At 36.5% G+C, this 20545-nt stretch overlaps 1 protein-coding gene across 17 annotated transcripts in view; it reads left to right on the top strand.

The window, feature by feature from the left end:
* SENP6 (SUMO specific peptidase 6) overlaps positions 1 to 20545 on the top strand; it is a 91821-nt gene that overhangs the window by 52806 nt on the left and 18470 nt on the right. For 15 of the 17 annotated variants that reach the window (XM_036414457.2, XM_036414456.2, XM_036414463.2 and 12 more), the window contains 7 exons: positions 2908 to 2941; positions 3620 to 3814; positions 5152 to 5378; positions 6850 to 6959; positions 7080 to 7196; positions 18062 to 18184; positions 20342 to 20434. In XM_036414457.2, the coding sequence (XP_036270350.1) occupies positions 2908 to 2941; positions 3620 to 3814; positions 5152 to 5378; positions 6850 to 6959; positions 7080 to 7196; positions 18062 to 18184; positions 20342 to 20434 (899 nt within the window). The remainder of the gene's footprint in view (positions 1 to 2907; positions 2942 to 3619; positions 3815 to 5151; positions 5379 to 6849; positions 6960 to 7079; positions 7197 to 18061; positions 18185 to 20341; positions 20435 to 20545) is intronic. The other 2 variants (XM_045573119.1, XM_036414458.2) reach the window with 2 other exon arrangements.

Genomic DNA, 20545 nt, shown 5'->3' with positions numbered 1-20545 from the left:
GCAACTGAGGCATATGTCCTTGACTGGAATCGAACCAGGGCCCTTTCAGTCTGTAGGCCATTGCTCTATCTATTGAGCCAAACCAGTTAAGGCTACTATTTTATTCTTAATGCCAGCTCAATGAAAACAGTATTTTAAAGAATATACGTGCAGAAAGAAGAATCCAAAAGTTTTGGAGTCTGCAGGAAAATGTCTTACAGCACTAAGACTCCTAGAAATAGATTATTGGACTACAATAGCTATTCAAGGGGCACTGGTTCAATATCCTCAGAATCCAAAGAACTTTAATTAGTCCTTCTACTTTTATCTGTCATAAGAGTTTTCTTATTATTTTACTGCTACCAATCCAATTCACATTTGCATTTCCTGTTTGAAAGTTTAATGTAATGTCTTTAACTAGCCTTCTTAGTCATCATTGTTTTTCTTCTGTAATATGTTCTATACATTGTTGGGCAATTGATCTTCCTTTAGCACTGCACTATTTTGTAAGTCTTTAACTTGGTGTGCCTGGCTATCCATTTCTAACCTTTTAAACTCTGTCTTGTATTCTTCTTTATACAAGAGTAATATCTTTAAGAAAATAGATTGTATTAGGAAAGTTAAAAGGTTGCTTTATTATTATGTAAATTATGGTAAATAATAGCTATTTTGTAAATTATGGTAAATAACAGCTATTTAATTTTCTAGGGTTTTTGATTCTAGAACAAATACGATCAATAGGGGAAAAATCTTTATAGGTTAAGTTTATAGAAGAAAATGAAATGTGAACATGATTTCTTATGCAAGAAAAGCCATATGGGAAAAGTGCAGTTTTTCCCCCCATCAAAAAACTCTAGCTTCTCACTCATGATTTAAAAACTAGAATGGTCTGAAGTACTCCAGAGATCTAAAACAAATTATATATAGACTATCATTGCCCAGCAATATTGTTATATAGCAGGGTTTTCAGGGATTTATGAAGCTTCTGTTTTGTCTCAAACCTTCATGGTACAGATGATCTTCTATGGTCCTGTCAGGTAATAAAAATGTTACATTAAGTCTTATATATCAGAAATTTCCAGGAATATCTTATAGGTTTTATGGCTTTCCCCCTATATTATTCAGAGCACAATTATTCAGAACTCCTATGTATGATAATTAAGGCTGATAATTTAGCCATTTAGTTGAAAGTTACAAAGTCTCAAGACTATCTAGCAAAAATGACATTAAAAATTTAAATGAGCTTTTTACATTAAAGTTACAGATTAATATGTATATGATCTATTGAAGAAAAATTGGATTTAGTTTAAAAAATAAATGGCAGTGTATATAATAAACTGTGTTACTATAGGTTTTTTTAAACTTAAAATGCTAAATGAAATATTTTAGCTAAAAAGTAGTTGTGCTTATGATATGGAAGTTTTCTATCTGTTATTAATCTTCCTTGTACCATTTACCCAAAGAATATTTTCGATAGGGTATAGTGGATCTGTAATTTCTTCAGATTGTGTGTTAAAAGATGATTTGACATTTTCTATCTGTACATAACTTCCTTTATGTTTTACACTGAAACGATATATCTGCCATGTCATTATTAATCTAAGAAACAGATTTTAAAACTTAACACACTGACTTCAACAAGTGATTAAGCTTGTATCAATAGTGGGGCTTGTTGATATCATGTGCCTTCACTGTGGTTCCCTGGGTGTTGTACATTTTTTTAAAACCTACAATAGCTTGGATTTTTCAAAGGCTGTGTTATAAAAAGCAGAGGAAGGTTTCTCTCTGTTATAGACAAAAGAGAGACAATGTAACATTGCCATGAAAGAATCATTAGTGAGGAGAAATTAAGTCAAATATAAAAGACAATTTTGAGCAGTTGGGGAAATTTGAATTGTATGTTGAATGAACTTAATTTTTATTTTCTTAGATGTTATAGTAATGACCTCTCTGCCTTTATACTGGTTTAGCAAAAGGGAAATGAGTGTGTGTGTTTGTGTGTGTATCTATATATAAAAGCCTAAGCAACTGAATGACCAGTCAACCAGTCACTATGATGTGAGTTAACCCCTGGTGGTCAGTGCACTCCCACAGCCAACATCCCACAGCCCCTTACCCAGGCCAGCCAACATTCACCACCCCTCCCCCTGCCAGCCAACCTCTAGGGCCCCGGTCAGCCCCAATCGCCAGGCTGAGGGACCCCACCTGTACACAAAATTCGAGCAACAGGTTTTTAGTATATACATAAAGAATGATTAAGTGTAGGAAGATATTAAGTTAGTGAATCTGGGTATAAGTATTCAGATATTGTAATACTAGATGCCCGGTGCATGAAATTCAGGCACTGGAGGGGGGAATCACCTCATCCTGGCCTGCTCCCTCTTGCAGACTGGGATCCCTCTAGCAGTCTGGGACCCCTCGCTCCTTACCATCTGCCTGCAGCGGCCGTGGGGAGAGGCTCCCGCCACTGCCATTGCACTTCCCAGCCATGAGCCCAGCTTCTGGCTGAGTGGCACTTTCCTTGTGGGAATCCACTGACCACCAGGGGGTCAGCCCCTGTATTGAGCTTCTGCTCCCTGGTACTCAGTGTGCATAGGGTTCAGTCATTCCACCGGTCGTTCCACCATTCTGTTGATTTGCATATTAGGATTTTATTATATAGGATTTTCTTAATTTCTCTCTGAAATTATGAAAAATAAGTCAATAGTATAAGAATATTGTCAGTATTTGAATCAGAACAGCAAAGGCTACCTTTCTGAGAGGTAACTTGGAAGTGGGAGGTTATCTTGTTTTATATTTAAGCACACGGTAGATGATTCATTTCTTTTGCCCTCTGTAATCTAAGTGCCAAATAATATGTAATTTAGGGTGTTTGTAGCAAAATCCTCATAAATCCAGATTGGCATTAATTTGTTTTATTTTTTTTAGTTTTGTTTAGATATTATCAAGATACCAATTGAAGGTAAGCTATAATATGTCTTTTTGCTAACTTAAGTTTTGTTTACACTAAACCACTTTACAGGAATGAAAGATTAAATTACATATACATGATTAGTTATTAAATATATCTTAATACATTGCAGACGGATCACGAGAATTCTTGCTTCATACTACAGTGTTTTACAAAGTTATCATACTTTAAAAAATATTAGCTTGTAAGAACATGTAATAAATAACTTCAATATTCAATGAGTATTTCATTTTAAGCGTGCCTTTAACATTTATGTAAAACATTTTTTGTAATCTTTCAATAGAAACTTATCTGGCTACTGGGTAAAGCTAGCAATAAAACTATTGGTCCGTGATGTGTTATTAATGTAATTTCATTCTGTAATATCACAAAATCTGTATTTAATTGTAAGTATATTTCATTAGAACCCCCTTTTGGGGGGAAAAAAAATGCAGAAGCTTCTTTAAGATAGTTATAAAGATTTTTCTTCATTTCCCACTAGAATTTACTATTTACAGAGCATAATAAATGTGTTTTAGATTTTTCTTCATTTCCCACTAGAAGTTACTATTTACAGAGCATAATAAATGTGTTTTACTTTAAACTTGTATTTTCTCACATTCTTCTTCCTTTATGAATTTGCTGTTTTAAGAATTGATTCATTTTCCATTTCCATTTGTTTTTCTACAGAAGCAGAAGCTGATCCAGTAGGCTTTTCTTTAAATACCTCTGATCTAACTAAATGTGAATGGTGTAATGTTCGTAAATTACCAGTAGTATTTCTTCAGACGACACCACCAGTTTATGAGAAACTGAGCATGCTGATGCAAATGAGTATGAATGAAAATCTTTGGACTCACTGTAAAAGAATGCATAAGTTAACAAGTAAGTTATGTAGATTGCATTATAATAAGTACAATTCATTGCCTAGCAGAATGTGAGTATGCTTTGAGAGATCCTTTGCATATATATTATATTAGAGGCCCATTGTAGAAATTAATGCACTGGTAGGATGCTTAGCAGCTACTGGCTGTCAGCCAAGTACTTCCTCCCTTTCCCTGGCTGCCTGCCACATCCCCTGGTCAAACTCTTGGATAAACTCCCGGTCAAGGGAACAATATTTACTAGAAGCCCAGTGCACAATTCAAAATCCTGCAGCATTCCCTGGGCCCCACAGCAGCCACTGCCGGTCCAGCCCTGCCTTCCTCTCCAGTTCTTGAAGCAGCCACGGCTGCTGCTGATCAGGCCTGCCCCAAAGCTGCGTGCGCAACCTCCTATCTGGTCAACCCATGATGGTGTCCCAGTTAATTAGCATATTTTTCTATTTTATCTATGTATTCCTTATAAGAACCTTGTAGGATAGATATTGCTTTCCCCTTTAATAGATGAGGAAAAGCCCACATGACGTGGAAGTTCTAATGATAAAACACAGGTTTGCTCATTGATGAAGTTTTTGAAATTGTTAAAATTCAAAGGTCTGCACTCTTTGACCTTGTATTATCTGAGTAAAGTGATTTTTGTTTTAAATTTCAAATAAAGTTTACTTTCAATATTATTTTATACTAGTTTCAGGTGTACAGCATAGTCCTTAGATAAAATGAACTTTTTAAAATGCACTGATAGGTACTAAGTGCAACCATATAAATCGGGAATCCTTGAAACTTAGCCTGAATTGGAAATTTGCAAGTTTGTAGAATGTATCTTCAATCTCTATAATAATTGATACCATTCTGATGTTTATGACAAAGCATGAATATTTGTAAAATAAATACTTTTCAACAGAAATTGCTGCTTCAGCTTAAGAGTTTGCACATTCGTGAATACCAGTTTTTACAGTTAAATTCTCTAGCTCACTTGGAAATTTCTTACTTGTGTTTGATAAAATTTTTAATTTATACATATATAAAACTATAAACATATTTCGATCCTATTAGATGAAGCAAATGAGTTATACCCACGAATAGATTTGTTCTTCATCTACTGCTAGAGTAATGTGTTCTGATTCCTTTCTCTTAATATCTTAGGTGACATTGTCAGGTAACACTGTCACTGATCTTCATTTTGTATTTATTGTATATAGATTGCCAAATATTGTTTTGAACATTGATACGGGGATTTCTGGTGACGTTCTTGGAATAACTAGTTGTTACTCTTTTTTCTGATAACTTCTATCTAGTACTTATTTTTTTCTTTAAACTTACATTATATTGATTTCTTTTCAGATTTGGAAGAACAGTATATAATTTTAATTTTTCAAAATGCCCTTGATGCTCAAGCAAGTATGGTATTTGAAAGTATCGTTACTGAAATTGCTCTAAAGAACAATGTATCCAATTTTTTTGCAAAAATTCCCTTTGAAGAAGCTAATAGTAGACTTGTTGCCTGTACAAGAACCTATGAAGAGAGGATCAAAGGAAGTTGTGTTCAAAAAGAAAACAAAATTAAAAATGTAATTATGCTTTTGAATTTTTAAATCTTAACATATAGCTTTAAGGGGAAATACATTTTATTATGATACTGTTCATTTCAGAGTTAGATTTTTAAAATTCCATCTCAGAATTATTTGCTTTTATATGCAATTTATAAACTATTTTGTGTCTAAATATAATGGTGAATAGGTGACTTTGTGACAAAAATAGTATTTGGTACAGGTCTAAGAAGGATTTTTAGTTCCTTTCCATACTCTATTCTTTTTAAAAAATATATTTTCTTATTGATTTTATTGAGAGAGAAATATATTTTAACTGCCTCCTGCATGTTCCCCGCTAGGGATCAAGCCAGCAACTTGGACAGTTGCCCTCACGAGTATTCAAACTGGTGACCTCTCAATGCATGGGTCAGTGTTCAACCAGTGAGCCACACAGGCTGGGCTCCACACTCTATTCTTTTTTTACTTTTCGTCTCCTTTTACTCACTCTCTTTTTTTTTTTTTTTTCTCTTTCAACATACATATACATATACATTACTGCTATATTGCAGTCTGTTATTACCCTGCAGGTTTCTAGTCATGCCATTGGCTTCAATAAAATAAAGGGAGTTTTGGTTCCTAATGTATACTTATATATAACATGTACATATACGGTTAAAGCTTGGGAAATGAAGAATACCTACCATTCTGACTGTCAACTTATATATCCAGTTCTAGAATAAGTAATATAGTAGGTAACTCTGAAGACATCTGAATGAAAGGCAGGATTGTAACACACAGTATAATGTTAAATAATACAAACATAACTTAAAATACTCTAAATTTGTCCCTTACCACAGCAACTGAGTTTACTGACTTAATTTATTGAGAACATAAAAAATTTGCAGCCTGGCTACACATTTGGAGATAGGGCTATCCTAGGCACAATCTTAGTGAAGTTGACAAGGCCTCACCAAAAAAGTTGAGGAAAAGAACAGAATAAGGGGAATCTGTTCTCCTTCTTTTGAAAAATTATCTGCAGAAGATAGTTCTGGAGGAAACTAAAACAGCTAGAGCCATGAGGTAGCTGGGATGGGCTCAAATTTCAGTGGAAGGCTCTTCCTTTAACTCCTTGACTCTGGAGAACTGAAGCTCATTGTACTGTTTCCTCAGCCTCTGCTCCATATCCTATGGATTGCTTAGCCTTCCCTACTAGAAAAAATATATATATATATCTGTTCTTTGGATTTTACTAACAATCTAATTTAATATGGATATAGAGATTTCAGACAAAATACCAGAGGCCATTGTTTCAAAAATGTAGAAGTATCAGTGTACCAGAAATAATAAATGAACCGTTGTTTTTTCCTGTTTCTTTTTTAAAAACCATGCATACTTTTTAGATTCACATTTTTAATCCTTTTTAGTTAAAAAATTCTTGCCTTGTGCTTGCTCTTTTTATTGAAAATTTTCCCAACTGACTTCGAACCGATCATTTAATTTCCTGTTCCAGGTGCCCATGGAATCTAGAGTACAGCTTAGAAGCAAACAATTTCAGTTTTTTGATGATGATGATGATGAAACTGGAGAGAGTCACACCATCTTTATGGGTCCTGTAGAAAAGTGAGAGAATTCCTTTACATTTACAACATTCTTAAATTTCTTCTCTGTTTTATTGCATTTCAGTTATATATATACACACAAATATTTGATAATCTACTTTTTAAAAATTTTTTATTCCAGGTTGATAGTATATCCACCACCTCCAGCTAAGGGAGGCATCTCCGTTACTAATGAGGACCTGCACTGTCTAAGTGAAGGAGAATTTTTAAATGATGTTATTATAGACTTTTATTTGAAGTAAGTTAACTTTCTGCTAACCTTTTAGCAACTCTTTAGCATTCTATAATGTGTATCTTTGTTTTCTGAGTCAAACTATTTGGGTTTTGATTGCCATCATTGCCATTTAGTGTGGGAAGTTATTTAATGTCTCTACCTGTGGTTCCTCATTTTAAAAATTATATAATATTTAATAAGGTTGTAAGGATTAAATAAGATAATACATGTTAAGCACTAGGAAAAATATCTGGCATATGTAAAGTGTTTTTAAATGACAGCTTATTATGTTATTTTTGAAGTGTTCTAAGCCTTTAAAAATTGTTACCACCCTAGGATAGATACTAAGTTTTTGAGCAAGCACAAAAGTATGATCTCACTCATTTCCTTCAGTAAATGTTCAAGTGCCAGCTTATATACTAAGTACTATGTTAGAAATTTTTTTATCATAGGGAACACAAAAACGGGATTGAAGTAATAATAGAAGACAAAGTAGAAAAAAGAATGTTTCATTACTTTAGAGATAGGGAAATATGAAGGACCAAGGAGCTTCCCTGGAAGAGATTACATCATGACCCAATATACACATGCATATACATGTATGTGCAGTGTGTTTATACATGTATAAATTTGTATGTGTTTACTGGTTTGTGATATAAAATGGTGTATATATGAAACAAAACAACTTAAATATCAGTGTGCTTAGAGCTTTACAATAGTTTCAAGTTTACTCAAATGTATTTCATAATACAACAATTTTAGAAATCTGATTATTAAAAGTTGCTGAATGATTCTATAGCCTACTAATAGTTACAGTCCACATTGTTATAACTAGTGATAAGTATTCATGAGAGAAGTCATCAATAAGTGTTTTCTTAATATCATTTTGATAATCATTTTTATTATGGAAATCTAGATGAGAAATGATATAAAGAAATTTAAAGTGATCTAAGAAGCCTAATTAGGTCATTTTGTTTGAGGGAAAAGGAAATAATAAAATGTTTTAAGAGGTAGAGTTGTTTAGCAGGACTCTAAGCCTGATTGAAAGGTTATTAAGAAGGATAAAAATGGGTTTCAAATAGCTCCTAGTTTTCTTTTTCTTTTTCTTTTTTAATGTATTTTATTGATTATACACAGAGAGGAATTGCGTTAGAAACGTCGATGAGAGAGATACATCGACCAGCTGCCTCTTGCACCCCCCCCACCCCCTGGGGATGTGCCTGCAACCAAGGTACGTGCCCTTGACCAGAATTGAACCCGGGACCCTTCAGTCCGCAGGCTGACGCTCTATCCACTGAGCCAAACCGGCTTCGGCAACTCCTAGTTTTCTGACTACAGAGACCTGCTAAATGATTTTGCCACTAACTGAAGCAGTGAATCCAGAAGCAGAATAGGTTTGGGTAGGAGAGGGGGAAATATCCCTTTTAGATGTCTGATACAGCAAAAGGAGAGTGCCAATAAACCATTGAATATATGGTTCTGAATGTCATTTGAGTTCAGGCTGGACATATATCTAGTTAGGAGACTTTACTTTACAAGTAGTAATTTAGATAGGAAAATTGATCAAGCCCTGGCTGATTTGGTTCAGTGGATAGAGCAATGCTGTGGACTGAAGGGTCCCAGTTCAACTCCGGTCAAGGGTACATGCCTGTGTTGAGGGCTCATTCCTCAATAGGGGGTGTGCAAGAGGCAGCCAACCAATGATTCTCTCCCATAATTGATGTTTCTATCTCTCCCTCTCTCTTCCTCTCTGAAATATTTGAAATAAATAAATAGAAAACTGATCAAATGGTTTAGGTAGGGATTAAAAAATGAGAAAAGGCCATCAGGACAGAACCTGGACAATAGAGTTAGATAGACAGGGAAGATAGAGGCTCCCGTGAATAAATTCTGAAGGTATTTGAGAAGTAAGAAGAAAAATCCAGAGAGTGTGATGTCATAAAATTGAAGGGAGGTAAACGCTTTAGAGCTGGATACATTTAGTAGTATCAGCAGAGGTCGAGGCAGATAAAGGCTAAGAACAACTTTGAGGTCACAGTTACCCTAAGCTAATTAGGGTCCAGTATACATCCAGACTTCACCCTAGTCCATAGGAAGGCCGGGGAGATGGGGTGGAAGGCATCGCACTAGGCTAACCAGTGGAAGCCTAGTGCGATGCCTTCCACCCCATCTAACAGTTACATGGAGCTCATCTATTAGGTCTAGTAATAATTAATGTCGTTTTCTAATACTTTTTTAAATTGAATTTATTTAAACAGTACAACAAAATTTAATCAACAATATAGTTGCCGTTGTTTTCTACTACTTGTGCCCAACGCTCAGGAAGCATTTTAATCCCTCTGTTGTAAAATTCTTGTGATTTTGATGCAAAAAATTCGGTCAATGCATTTTTGAGGCATTCTTCATTATTAAATTTTTTTCCAAGAAGAAAGTTTTGCAAAGAACGAAACAAATGGTAATCGGAAGGGGCAATATCAGGAGAATATGCAGGTTGAGGGAGAACTTCCCATTCCAACTGGCGCAGTTTTTCAGCAGTGATTCTTGCAGTATGCGGTCGTGCGTTATCGTGGTGAAGAGTTACGCCCTACCGATTAATCAGCGCGGGTTCTTTTTCTCTTAAAGCTTGGGCTAACCTTTCCACTTGGGCACTATACACTGCACTTGTAATGGTTTGGTTAGATGGTAAAAGTTCATAATGAAGAATTCCTTTAAAATTCCACCAAACACACAACATCACTTTTTTCTCATGCAAGTCAGGTTTTGGCGTGGGCTGCGGAGCCTCATTTTTGTCCAACCATTGAGGCTGCCTTTTCAAATTAACATACAGCACCCATTTTTCATTTCCGGTAACAATTTGCTCTAAAAACGGCAAATGGTTTTGACGAGAGAGGAGCGAACTGCAAATTGTGACTCTCTGATTACGGTTGTTGTCGGTCAACTCATGAGGAACCCATTTTCCAAACTTTTGGACTTTGCCAAGTGCACGCAATTGATTGGAAATTGTTTTTTGTGAACAATTTAAAGTTGTCGCAAGCTCTTGTTGGGTAATTTGAGGATTTTGCACCAAAAGAGCTTGAAGAGCTTCTTGATCAAAATTGGACACACGGCCTCGACCACTCTTGTCATCTAACGAAAAATTTCCCTCGTGAAATTTCTCAAACCAACGCTGGCATTTTCTGGCGCTAACTGCATCTTGACCAAGAGCACTACAGATGTTTTTTGCAGCCTCACTTGCTTTTCTTCCTAATTGGAACTCGTAAAGCATGCAGTGCCGAATATGCTCTTCATCCGCCATCTTCTTAGCCCTAGTTTTGCAACAAAAACCAAACCAAACACAAACTTTTTCAAGCAAAACTTGTTAATTGCACTTCACACGTTCTGTAGATACCACGTGTTTGAAGGTTATGTCAATACAAGTCAACGCCAAGCAAGATTTTAAACGAATGTTTAAAAACGACATTAATTATTACTAAACCCGATACGTTTAATGATGGCCTAGTGGAGAACCTAAAACTTCACCCCACCTGGAAGTAATGAGTTGGTGCCTATTTTGAACACTAGAGTGTGGTGCCAGGGAAAGCCTGTAAAACACAAGAATTAAATGAGATCCAGTCTTATAACACTGAAATGTCCAGATTTTAAAATTACTTGTCTCACCAAGAACCAGAAAGATTTTAAACTGGATAAGAAATCATAGCCAATAGATAGTCAATACCAAGATTACACAGATATTAGAATTATCTGACAAATATTTTAAAGCACCCATCATATAATTTTTAATGAACAATTATGAACACTTGTGAAACTTTGTAGAATGGAATAAACACAGGCCAAGTGTGTCTTATCTACAAAAAAACTTCGAAGGTAATTACATGTGTGTAAATGAAAAGGATGGAAGAAGATAGAGCATGCAAATATTAATAGAGAGCAGGAGTTAACTCTGTTAACATCAGATAAAATAAACTTCTGAGCAAAGACAATTAATTACTTGCCAGGGATAGAGCAGGACATTAAACAGTGATAGATGAGTGAATCCATCAAGAAGACCTAGCTGGCCCTGACCAGTTCTATTCTGGTCAAGGGCATGTACCTTGGTCAAGGGCATGTATCTTGGTTGCATGCATATCCCCAGTAGGGAGTGTGCAGGAGGCAGCTGATCTATGTTTCTAACTCTCTATCCCTCTCCCTTCCTCTCTGTAAAAAAAAAAAAAGAAAGAAAGAAAAAAAAAACAATAAAATATATTTTTAAAAAGGAGAAGACCTCGCTGTACTTAGTGGGCATGTGCCATAAAACAGCTTCAAAATATGTGAAGCAAAATTGATAGATCTAAAACTGGTGGGGAATTTTTTTATACCAAGGGCCATTTAGATACTTATAACATCATTCAAGGGCCATACAAAATATCAAGTTAAAAATTAAGCTCCTGCCGAAACCGGTTTGGCTCAATGGATAGAGCGTTGGACTGCGGACTGAAAGGTCCTGGGTTCGATTCCGGTCAAGGGCATTTATCTTGGTTGCGGGCACATTCCCAGTAGGGGGTGTGCAAGAGGCATCTGATCAATGATTCTCTCTCATCGATGTTTCTAACTCTATCCCTCTCTCTTCCTCTCTGTAAAAAATCAATAATATTTTTTTAAAAAAATTAAGCTCCTATATTTGGTCAAACATTTAATTAACTCATCCCTAATGCCTTGGCAGGGCCAGACCAAATGATTTCATGGGCCTTACATGCCCTATTGGCTGGACATTCCTCACCCCTGATCTAAAAGGAGAAAGTGAAAAATTCACAAATATAGCTGGAGATTTTAATTCCCCTCTCTCAACAATTTGATAGAACAACTAGACAAAATCAAAAAGGATACAGAAGAATGCAACACCAGTAGGCTTTACCTAACATTAGGGGGTAATATTATACTCTATGTTAACTATACCCCCCTCATTATCAAAGATACCGTTTTTTTTCTTTTGAAAAGTTAATGGTAATAGAATATGTTTCAGTAAGTTGTGTGTTACAGATTTGCTGACAAGAGAAACTGTCCTAGATTTTAAATGCCTAATTTTGCAGATGTAGCTCTTTTTGAGATCAGTCATCCAATGACAAGTTCAAACAAAGCTCTTAAGCAAAATCAAAAAATGTTATCTCATACCAGTATCCAATAAGCATATGAAAAGATCCTTGGCATTATTAGTCATTAAAGAAAATTCAAGCCGAGACCAGTTTGGCTCAATGGATAGAGCGTCGGCTTGGGGACTGAAAGGTCCCGGGTTCGATTCTGGTCAAGGGCATGTACATGGGTTGCGGGCACATCCCCGGTAGGGGTGTGCAGGAGGCAGCTGATCGATGTTTCTAAATCTGTATCTCTCTTTCTCTCTGTAAAAAATCAATAAAATATATTTAAAAAAAAAAAAGAAAGAAAGAAAGAAAGAAAATTCAAAACCAGAATGAGATGTCGCCTCACACCCATTAGGATGGCAACTGAAAACACACACACACACACAGAAAAATAATGTGGACAAATGGCACCCTGTGTAAAATGTTACAGCCAATATAGAAAATTGTATGGTGATTCCTCAAAAAATTAAAAATAAATCTATCAAGTGATCTAACAATCCCATTTCCATGTGTATATCCAAAAGAATTGAGAGTAATGTTTCAAAGAGATTTCTGCGCATCCATAGCACTATTCATAATAGTCAAGAGGTGGAAACAACCCAAACTGTCCATTGATGGATGGGTGATAAACAAAAAATAGCTCAGTTGATTGGAACGTTGTCCCATACACCAAAAGGTTGTGGGTTTGATTACCACTTGGCATATACCTGGATTTCGGGTTAGATGCCTGGTCAGGGTGCGTACAGGAGACGGCCAGTCAATGTTCCTCACATCAATGATTGATGTTTCTCTCTCTCTCTCGTACATGCAACACACAAAATAACAAATAATGCATATTCTCAGGTGAGGGTTTAAATTTAAAAAAAAGAAAGAAACCTGTCACATGCTACAACACGGGTGAATCTAGAAGACATTATGAAATGTTAACTAAGCTAGTCACAAAAAGACAAGTACTATATATTTCCACTTAGATAATTTTTAGTCAAGTTCATAGAACATGAAAGTAAAAATGGTGGTTACCTGGAGCAAGGAATTGTTGTTTATTGGCTATAGAGTTTCAGTTTGCAAGTTAAAAAAGATCTGTTTTACAACAATACTGAACACCACTGAACTGTACACTTAAAAATGGTTAAGATTGCACATTTTACGTATTTTTCCATAATTTAAAAAAATGTTCCTTTTTTTTTTTCTTTATTAAGGTATTACATATGTGTCCTTATCCCCCCATTGTCCCCCAACCTTACCCCCGACTCAAGCCCTCATCCCCCTGGTGTCTGTGTCCACTCATTAGGCTTATATGCATGCATACAAGTCCTTTGGTTCATCTCTCTCCCTTACCCCCACCCATCCCTATCTTCCCTCTGAGGTTTGAGCATCTGATGCTTCTCTGTCTCTGGATCTGTTTTTGTTCATCAATTTATGTTGTTCATTATATTCCATAAATGAGTGAGATCATGTGTTATTTATCTTTCTCTGACTGACTTATTTCACTTCACATAATGCTCTCTAGCTCCATCCATGCTGTTAAAAATGGTAGGATTGCCTTCCTTTTTCACAGCAGTGTAGTGTTCCATTATGTAGATGTCAATTAGGTCAAGTTGTTTGATATTGGACTCATCTTTGTCCTTAACTGATTTTCTACATACCTATTCTATCAATTATTGAGAAGGTTGTTTATTTCCAGTTTTAATTATGGATTTGTCAGTTTCTCCTTTTAGATCTATCGATTTTTGCCTTATGTATTTTGAAGCTCTGTTATTAGGCACATATTGTACATGTTTAAGTCTTCTCAGAAGTTGATCCCTTTGTTATGTAATGTCTCTTTATCTTTGATAATCTTCCTTGTTGTTAAATCCACTTTGTTCAAAATGAATGTAGCTATTCCAGCTTTCTTTTGGATTATGTTTACATGCTACCTATTTCTTTACTAGTCTACTTTTGACCTGCTTAAGTCTTTTTATTTAAAATGTTTCTGTTCTTGAAAACTTACAGGTGGATTGAAAAACTAAGTGAAACTCCTAATATTTTGTTTATATTTTAGTTTATTTTATTTCATGCATATGTAATATACTAGAGGTCTGGTGCACGAAATTCGTGCATGGGGGGAGTGAGGTGTCCCTTAGCCTGGCCTGTACCCTCTCCAGTCTGGGACCCCTCAAGGGATGTCTGACTGCCCTCTCACAATCCAGGACTACTGGCTCCTAACTGCTTCTGCCTGCCAGCCTGATCACCCCCTAACCACTCCCATGCCAGCCTGATTGATGTCTAACTGCTCCCCTGCCAGCCTGTTTGCCCCAACTTCCCTCCTCTGCCAGCCTGATCACCCCTAACTGCTCTCTCCTGCAGGGTTGATCACCCCCAACTGCAATCCCTTGCAGACCTGGTGTTTTCCCAACTGCCCCCCCTTGCTTGCCTGATCACCCCCAACTGCCCTCCCTTGCAGGCCTGGTCCCTCCCCTGCTGGTCATCTTGTGGTGGCCATCTTGTATCCACATGGGGTCAGGATCTTTGACCACATGAGGGCAGCTATCTTGATCTTGTGTGTTGGAGTGATGGTCAATCTGCATATTACTCTTTTATTAGATAGGATAATTTACACTACAGTAAACATTTTATAGTAATTTGTTTATACTCTTGAAATTATATTTTCAGGGGACCCTTTAACATTTTCTAGTTACACTTTAAAACAGATTTTTATACACTAAACTTAATTATGTACAAGTTCTATCTTTTCTTATGTAAATTGGTATTCCAAATAAAATTCTAACAAAAGCTGTGATTTTTTTTAAAAAAATTGTATACAGGTGTCCAAAAAAATGTGTATACACTTTAACAGCTCATAGCACAATTTTGAAAATGAAATGTATTTTAATAAACACTGCCTTTATAAATTATTCAAAGTGTATGATTTATTTCAGAGAGGAAAAGAGAGGGAGATAGAAACATAAATGATAAGAGTCATTGATTAGCTGCCTAATGTACGCCTTCCACTGGGGATTGAGCCCACAAACCTGCCATGTATTGTGGGCTCAATCCCCAGTGGGATTGAGCATCAACCTCTTGGTTCATAGGTCAATGCTCAACCACTGAGCCACAGTTGTGACATTCCTAGAAGTGAATTTTAAAAGGAAACTTTTTTTAAAACTTCACTATTAAAATCAGTTATTTGGCTGTTATCAAAGCTTTTCATTCTTTTCTAACTCTACGAGTTAGAAATAAACTTGTAAAGTTTATCAGTATTATAAGAATTAAAAAGGCATTGCATCTAAAGAATCTTAATAAAATACAGAGAAGAAAAGAATTACTTTAATAAAAAGTACTTTCAAAGACACATATTAATGGACTAGCAGAGTAACCTTAAAATAATCTTTTAACTTCATCCTATAGTTAAGTCATTATTTGATTGTTAGAATGTTCACTTTATGAAATGCCAAGTGGACAGCTTTACCATGACATTCGATATTTAAATGATTTATACAGAAAGAAAAAAATGTACCCAAATGGATGAAATTCCCACAAGATTTTTGTAATAAAATTTCCCTTTAATCTATACTAATAAAAGGGTAATATGCTCATAAGACTTGGAGACCTTCCAGACAAAGCCATGGTGGCAGGGCTGAGGCAGAGATGGTTAGGGGCGATCCAGCCATGCGGGGAGGGCAGTTGGGGGTGACCAGGCTGGCGGTGGGGGAGAATAGGGGGTGAGTAGGCCGTGGTGGGGGGGGGAGCAGTTGGGGGCAAGCAGGCCAGCAGGGGTCAGTTGCGGGTGAGCAGGCCAGCAGGGGTGGAAGTGGAGGTGAGCAGGTTTGTAGGGCTGGGCAGTTGGGGGTGAGCAGGCCGGCAGGCAGAGTGGTTAGGGATGATCAGGCAGGCAGGCAGGAGAGCGGTTAGGAGCCAGTGGTCCCGGATTGAGAGAGGGATGTCCAACTGTCAAACATCCCCCAAGGGGTCTCAGATTGCAGAGGGTGCAGGCCCCGCTGAGGGACACCCCTCCCCTCGTGCATTAATTTCATGCACTAGGCCAATAGTTCTATAATAAGAGACATGGCTTTTCTAATTAAAGTTAATAGTTCTGACATATGTACATTGTACATTTAGAAAAGCTATATATAGTCACAGAAATAGTGGGTGTATGCTACGTCAGAAAGACAAACACTTTACAAAGCATGGATTTATTTACCTATGAAGTTAGAGTCAGTTTTCTTAAACACACATAACTTTTTTAAGTTGAAGTATCTCCTTTGTTTATTTGACTCACTTTTACAGAGCAGCCATTGAAGTTTGGGCTGGTGAAAGCTGCATGGTTCACCAATTATGATATAACCCCTAAACTCAAGTCTAATTCACTACATGCTCTATTGTATGTTATTGTAAAATTCAGTGATTGATTTACATTGTCATGAGATGATTCACTGTCTTATAATTTCCTTTGTCGGGGCACACTGAGTTACTCTAAAGCAAGAAATTGTGTAATTGGATACTTTTAATCAGAACTTGAGCTTCAAAATGATCATGTTATGCTAAGGGACTTATCTCTAGGTGTGCCCTTGGGACATTTGCTGTTTCTGTGTAAGATTTCACAAGGCTTTTTTATTATCCTCATTTTAGTAAAATCCAAATGGTCATTAGCTTTATTTTGCATAGTTCCTTTGAGGATTTTAACATAAACAAATTTAATATATCATAAATTTTTTGTGATATCAAGGAACCATCGCTATTTGTTTTTGAGGTAAACCTAAAGAAGAAACAACTAAGGCAAGGGAGAATTAGAACCAATATAATAATTCATTTATTAAATGTTTGGCTCAGAGGATACAGCATTGGCCTGCCGACTAAAGGGTCCCAGGTTCACTTCAGTTAAGGGCATATACCTTGGTTGTGGGTACATCCCCTGTAAGGGTATGCAGGAGGCAGCTGATCGATGTTTCTAACTCTATTCCTCTCCCTTCTTCTCTGTAAAAAAAATCAATAATATATAAATATATATATATATTTTTTTTAAATAATTAATTGTTGCAACCTTAACACTGAATAAGTTCTATTTATTTTCTGTTGTTTTTTTTTAAAGTAATATATGATTAAGTTTTTAAAATAAGCTATTTAAAATAAGCAGTACATAAAAACAATAGGTATATTAAGATATAATGCACATAATATACAATTCACTCGTTTAAGGTATGCAATTCAGTGGTTTTAGTATATTTAGACATTTGTGCAATCATCATCACAGGCAGTATTATAATATTTTCATCCACCCAAAGAGCCCCAATAACCATTAGCAGTGATTCCTCATTTTCCTTCAACTCCAGTTTCAGCTTTAGGCAACCACTAGCTTTTCTCTGTCTGTCTGAGGATTTGCATATTCTGAACATTTCATATACATGGAATTATACAACATGTGCTAATTTTTTTCACTTATGACAGTGTTTTTAAGATATTGGTGCTTTATTTCTTTTTGTTCAATATATTTCATTGTATGGATATATATCACATTTTATTTTCCATTCATTAGTTTATGAGCATTTCTGACATTTCCACTTTGTGGCTGTTAGAAATAATGTTATGAATGTTTATAAATGTTATATTAGATCTTTCAAATAACAGTGTTCCTCTCAAATATACTTTTCATTACTTGAGAATTATCTGGTAGTTATCTAGAATATGAAGTCAACTCTGCTTTTAGTTGTAAGGAATAGAAATTGATGGTGGCTAACTGTTGTTAGTGTGAGGTAAACTGCTGTATTCATTATATTGGAATTATTTTTTGTAAAATAGATATTTGGTGTTGGAAAAACTGAAGAGAGAAGATGCTGACCGAATTCATATATTCAGTTCTTTTTTCTACAAACGCCTTAATCAGAGAGAGAGGAGAAATCCCAATGAAACAACTCATCTATCGTAAGTCAAGCTCTTTGAAAATATTGAACAGATGTAATAAGTTCTGAAATTTAACTTAGTGAAAACTCACTTATTTGTTCCCTGGCCAGTGTGGCATACCTGGTTGAGTTCTCCCATGCACCAAAAGGGTCCCATGAACCAAAAAATCACCAGTTTGATTCCCAGTCAGGGCACATGCCTGGGTTGCTGGCTCAATCCTCCGTAGGAGGCAGCTAATCAATATTTCTGTCTCTCCCCCTCTCCCTCTAACATCAATAAAAACTTTTTTTTTTTAAATCACTTATTTGTATTGAGGCAACATAATTTGTTATTAACAAAATCATAATATTGGATTGTATCCAGTATAAAATGTGGATCAATATCCACAATATTCTAAAGCCTTAAGAATATGTAGAATTCATAAAGGTGTTAGGTGTAATATTTAGTATTTTCCCAATATGCCTGATGGTTTTTTAAAAATTGCTTGGATACTTATCAAATACTAGAGGGATGGTGCATGAAAATTCATGCACTGGAGAGGGGGTCCCTCAGTGTAGCCTGCCCCCTCTCACAGTCTGGGAGCCCTCAGGGGCGGGAGGCAACACCCCCATCACACCTCTGCTGCTACCGCTGCCGGCAGTGCAAGCCTCAACCGGCCCTGGCTACCTGAGCCTTGGGTGACCCTGGACAGCTGGGCAGCCACCATCCAAGGCTTACCTGCACCTCGGGCCTGCCCTGGCAGCTGGGCAGCCAACATCCGAGGCTTGCCTGCACTTTGGGCTGGCTCTGAGAGGCTGGAGGGCTGAGGTGACCGGGGGACTCTAGAGGCAAATGCGGGAAACGGCTAGACCTGCCCTGGTGGGTCTGAGGGGACTGGGCGCTGCCATCTTTGAGGGTGTGGCAATCATTTATCATATTCCCCCTTTTAGATAGGATAGATTGCTTTTACCTTAGATGTTCCACTCTACCTAAGAAAGAAACCTGCGAATTTGTGCTTTTTGTTTTTATCCTCACCTGAGTGTATTTTTTCATTTATTTTAAAGAGAATGGGAGAGAGAAGGAGAGACAGAGAGAAATATTGATGTAAGAGAAACACATCAATTGGGCCGAAACCAGTTTGGCTCAGTGAATAGAGTGTCAGTCTGTGGACTGAAGGGTCCCAGGTTCGATTCCAGTCAAGGGCATATACATTGGTTGTGGGCATCCCCGGTAGGGGGTGTGCAGTAGGCAGCTCGTTGATGTATCTCTCTCATCAATGTTTCTAGCTTTCTATCCTTTTCCCTTCCTCTATTTAAAAAAAATCAATAAAATATACTTTTTTAAAAGGGGGGTGGGGGTGGGAAAGAAACACATCAATTGGTTGCCTCCTACACTCGCCCTAACCAGGGCCCAAGCCGGGGAGGAATCCGCAACCTAGGTACGTGTCCGTGATCAGAATCCAACCTGGTATCCTTCAATCCACCGGCCAACGCTCTATCCTAGCAAAACTGGCTAGGGCAAGTTTGTACTTTCAATAAGCTCTTTGGATATTTCTTTTCAGATAAGTTAAGGAAATACTGTTCTACTTATTAGGCCTGTGTACTTTTGTTTATAATGCTCCATTTAGTGATTGCATCCAGCTCTAATACTTACTTAGTAAATTGATCAAAAGATACACATGAAGAGTTTGTTGTTGTTTTTGTTTTGTTTGTTTTTTTTTAATCCTAAGTTCTGTTAAATGCTTGAATTGAAGGCTGGTGTGGATAATACAAATTTATCCACTAGTTCAATTATTTTTAATTTTCATCTTTGAGTTGATGATAGTGATTGGTTTTGACCAGTGGTCGTAGTGTATTCTTCATCTACGGTAAGATAATGCTCACTTTTCTTGCTCTTTTTTCTGCTGTTCTCATTGGTCATGGTCTGATTTGCTTCTCAATCTGATTACTTATGCCATTAATAAACCAATAATAGCACTGATTTACACTAGTATATAGTAGTAGGAATTAAATATCTCTTTTTTCCAGATTCAGTGATGGGCAGTTTCACACCTTTGTTTCATTTTCTTTCCCCAATTTGTTAAATCATCTTTTACAACTGTTCTGTTAACATCTTAATACTCATAATTTATAAATTTTGCATATAAGCTGAAGCACTAGAACATTTCAGAAACTTGATAGTCTATCTCTTGTCTTACAGAATACAGCAAAGGCGGCATGCGCGAGTAAAAACATGGACCCGACATGTAGATATTTTTGAGAAGGATTTTATTTTTGTACCCCTTAATGAAGCGTGAGTAAAAATTCCCTTTCTGTAAATGTGGCGATTTTTAGAAAATGTGTTTAAGATGTGGAGATTTCATCCTCCTTAAACTACTTGAAATTTCTTCTGTATATCTATACT

The sequence above is a fragment of the Pipistrellus kuhlii genome, unplaced genomic scaffold (genome assembly GCF_014108245.1).
Source record: "Pipistrellus kuhlii isolate mPipKuh1 unplaced genomic scaffold, mPipKuh1.p scaffold_m20_p_5, whole genome shotgun sequence".
NCBI lineage: Eukaryota > Metazoa > Chordata > Mammalia > Chiroptera > Vespertilionidae > Pipistrellus > Pipistrellus kuhlii.
The sequence above is the reverse complement of the archived record's forward strand: the minus strand, read 5'-3'. Positions and strand labels throughout refer to the sequence as shown.